This window comes from Papaver somniferum, chromosome 5 (genome assembly GCF_003573695.1).
Source record: "Papaver somniferum cultivar HN1 chromosome 5, ASM357369v1, whole genome shotgun sequence".
Classification (NCBI taxonomy): Eukaryota; Viridiplantae; Streptophyta; class Magnoliopsida; order Ranunculales; family Papaveraceae; genus Papaver; species Papaver somniferum.
Window position 1 is genome coordinate 132,932,850 of NC_039362.1, and position 3,837 is coordinate 132,936,686.

Below are 3,837 nucleotides of genomic sequence, written 5' to 3' on the forward strand. Positions count from 1 at the left end.
AAAAAAAAAATCTATCCAACACAAAATACAATATCTAAAACTGAAAACCATAAGAGTACAACTCAACATCTCACAATAAGCACACCGATTCACAATAAGCACACCGATTCAATAAGAGTAGAAAACAACTTCATCTAAAACTGAAAACCATGGCAGCAAGACTGATTAGTTTACATGTTAAAGCTATCCTCTAGCCAAGAAAATACAATATCTGAACAGTCTAAAGAATGAAACTATTCTTTAATGGCATTAGTTTCTTAACAACGATGAATTACCCCAAAATCTATGTCAATGAGAAATCCAAAATTATACTAAAATTAAACACGTAATTCAATCAAAAATATCAAATTAACCTCTCCAATCTACACAATCTATCCAACACAAAATCTCCAACACATAAAAACTCTACCTTTCAATTAACTGAGCAAATTAAACATGAAAAACACAACACAAAATGAAAAAATAAATGAAAGAAAAGAGATAACATCTTACTTCCAGCAGTTTCATCAGCCATACAAAGAACAGTAAGACCGTCAGTTCTTTTGACATGAAAGATATATCGATCTTGTGAGTAAGAAACATGACTATCATCATTCCCTGGTATTTTCTCCAATATTTGTCTTGCAATTGCGCTCGCATTCGTCGATGTCGTACTAAATTCAGCTAATACTACTGATCCTCTTGCTACCAACGAATACAAGATCGCCATCTCTATTTATTTCAAAATCAAAAAATACCTTTTAGATGATTCAAAATATTCTTTCTGAAATTCCCTGAATTTGTTTATCTGAATCTGAATTGACTCATCGATAAATAATAATAGAAATTATTAGGGTTTCGATCTGGCTTCACCGCTGGATGCATGGGTTTTTAGAGAAGCCTGTCTTGGCTAATTGGGGAAGAAAGGAGAAAAACAGGGTGGAATTAGAATTATGAGTGGAGAATTCGAAGACTTTTTCTTGTATATTTTATTTGGTAAAACTGACACTCATATCTAACTGTAATTGAATACGTATTTATTATTTCTCCCTCCCGGTTCGTCACATTAAGACGTGATTAATATGTGACATTGTGACCACTGACCGACTTCAAGGTGTCGACCAGTCCGGCTCTGGTTCTACTTCCTACGGGGATTGGTATCCATAATTATAATACTTGCTTGCGGCTTGGGCAAGTTGTATCTATAATCTGTCTGGATACCAAAAATAAAAGTCAATCACATAAGTCATCACATAAGCCAGGAAATTAGAATAATTTGTTTCATAAAAACTTAACTTTTGCTTCTAAACAAGGTGGAACCAAATTTTGGTAAGACTCATTTTGTTTTTGATAAATGAGTGGACTAAACACTATAGATTTAAGATATAGGGGGTTAATGTTTAAATTTTGGAGAGTTAAACATGAAACATACAAGAGATTAAGGGTTAATTATGAATTTTAGGAATTTTGAAGGGGCACGAGCCAGGTCTAGTCAGCTTATGGCTCAGCCCGTATTTCTAGAATTCATGTTGAAATTGAATCCTAAAACTAATTTGTGACTTTTTTATTTCCATAAATAGAAAAATAACTTTTGAAGCATTAACCAAACATGATATTAAAATGTGCAAAGAAAAAGAAAAAAGAAAGAAAAAAGAGATATGATTCTTCAATATGCCTATTATTCCAAGAATTGATTAATTAAGTGTGATTTGTGATATCGTTAGAAGAACGCAAAGACCTTTTATAGTGAGGGACTCGGGACTTTTTAGTTGTGGGTCCATTTTTTTTTTCTTGACATGTAATAAAAAGGGTAGAGAAAGTTTGAAGTGTGTATAAAAGCCTGAGCCGTCGGTATTACAAATTTCAATATATATATCGTGCATATTTGCAACTACAAGTCATATATATTTCAAAATAAAATAAAAATACTTTAACGAAATTCAAAATCAGGTGGGGTTTGTCCCACTTGCACGCTCCCACTCGTCACTAACCTCTTGTAGCATGAAAGCTAAACGAAGACCTCTTGGCTCTTGCAAAAAGACCAACAAGTTGATTACCAATCATAATTTTTTGATTTTCAATTCGTTAATAGTACACTGTATAACCAACCTTCTACAGATTAAGAAAAGTAACAACTGACCCAACATTGTTCCAACATAAGTCATTCGTAATCCTATCAACTTAACCAATATTGTAATTTAAATGGGTTCCACAACTAAACTGATTTTTTTTTATTGGGTGGCTTGAGAGAATTTATGCAAGCCTAAAGAGCATGAAGGCTTAGCCATAATAATTCTAAAATTCATTAATAAATCTCTATTAGCAAAATGAAATTGGAAATACTCTAGGAAAAAGCAAGTGTTGTGGATGAAGGTGACCCAACCAAAACCAAATCAGATAAAGGTGATATTTGCCTCAAGGACCACAAATTTCCTTTTGGTAGAGGATTTTGGAAAGGTAATCATAAGGAGAAATGGCCATTGGAAAGATTATCTAGCATTAAGATTCCAAGTGGAGAAGCAGTAAACTTTTGGTTTGATAAACGAGTCTTTCTAAACCATTATATTTATCACATCCAAAGGCATTCAAATTTGTTGTTAAGAAGTATGCTAAAGTTGCTGACTTAATTGTGTGAGGGAGGTGGAAGATCAAGAGTTTTTTTTATTAATCAACATTCTTCGAGACATACCATATTCAGAAGATGAGGATGACACACTCAATTTCTGAAATGCTTTAATCTATAGTACAAAGGAGGATACCACTGGCTACTGCACCAACAAGGTTTTACAGGTAACTTTCCCCACAAGTGTATATGGGTAAAAGATGTACCACAGAAAGTGGACGTGTTCGTCCATTCAATTATGCACAATGTGATACCAACATTGGACAATCTGCTAAAAGGATAATGTGAGATAACTGATATCAACTGTTATTTGCGCTATGTGAGGGAGAAGAATGTAGACCATCTCCTGTTGCATTGTGTTTTTGCACGAAAATTGTGGGTTCAATACTAATAAAATTTGAGATTTCATGGACTCATAAACCAACAACGAAGGAGAAGTTGCAGGCATATATTATCTGACAATTAAATAGAAGAGATTGAAAATGAAAATCTATCGTATGCTTCCTTTTGGAATCAACTAGTTTATTTGGTAGGAGAGAACAATAGAATGATGGTTACGAAAATAGGTGGAGACAATGATACTATCATCGATGAGGTCAGACGTATGATTTTTTAGTGAGGCTCTAGCTCAAACTGGTTTACTTCAATCCCTTTCTAGGAACTTATTACTAACAAAAAATATATGATACTTTTAATTAGGAGTTTCGCATGGTAGCCAAATTGTCTGCCGCTGAATTGTATTTTATGTTGATGTGTTGGCATGTCGCCTGAAAGCTTTTCTAAGATGTGTTAGAGCATATCTCGGTCGACCTCTCATGCGTTTCTATATCAAGCATGTTTGTCAATGTTAGTGATCAAAACTATGAGTCTTGATTTCTAGTCTATTATAGCTAAGTCTCGGACTAGGATAGAAAAGTGTAGTTGAGCTCAAGGACTTCATGGAGATTCATCATACAACGACGAAGATCTACTCAAGGAACCGTGGAACTTCATCAACAAAAAGGTATGTGGAGACTTGAACTTATATATCACTCAAAAGTCTATCTATTTTATCTCCTACTTCTTATGAGACAAAAAGTTGTATGCTATATAGACTGGATCATACACATTTGACATTTCGAGTTGAGTATTCACTACTTATCTTTTTCTCGAAATCGTGTGTTGGTAAAGCGTTTCTCTTTGATTAAGTTTATCTTCACCTAGTGACGAATGTCATGAAAAGTTTCAATTACTTT

The 3,837-nt window shown here is 33.8% G+C and overlaps 1 protein-coding gene across 1 annotated transcript in view; it reads right to left on the minus strand.

Annotated features, from left to right (window-relative positions):
* LOC113282770 (vesicle-associated membrane protein 711-like) overlaps positions 1-948 on the minus strand; it is a 3,133-nt gene extending 2,185 nt beyond the window's left edge. Inside the window, exon 1 of the mRNA XM_026531841.1 lies at positions 493-948. Within this exon, the coding sequence (XP_026387626.1) occupies positions 493-709 (217 nt within the window). The 5' untranslated portion in view covers positions 710-948. The remainder of the gene's footprint in view (positions 1-492) is intronic.
* Positions 949-3,837: the final 2,889 nt, after the last annotated feature.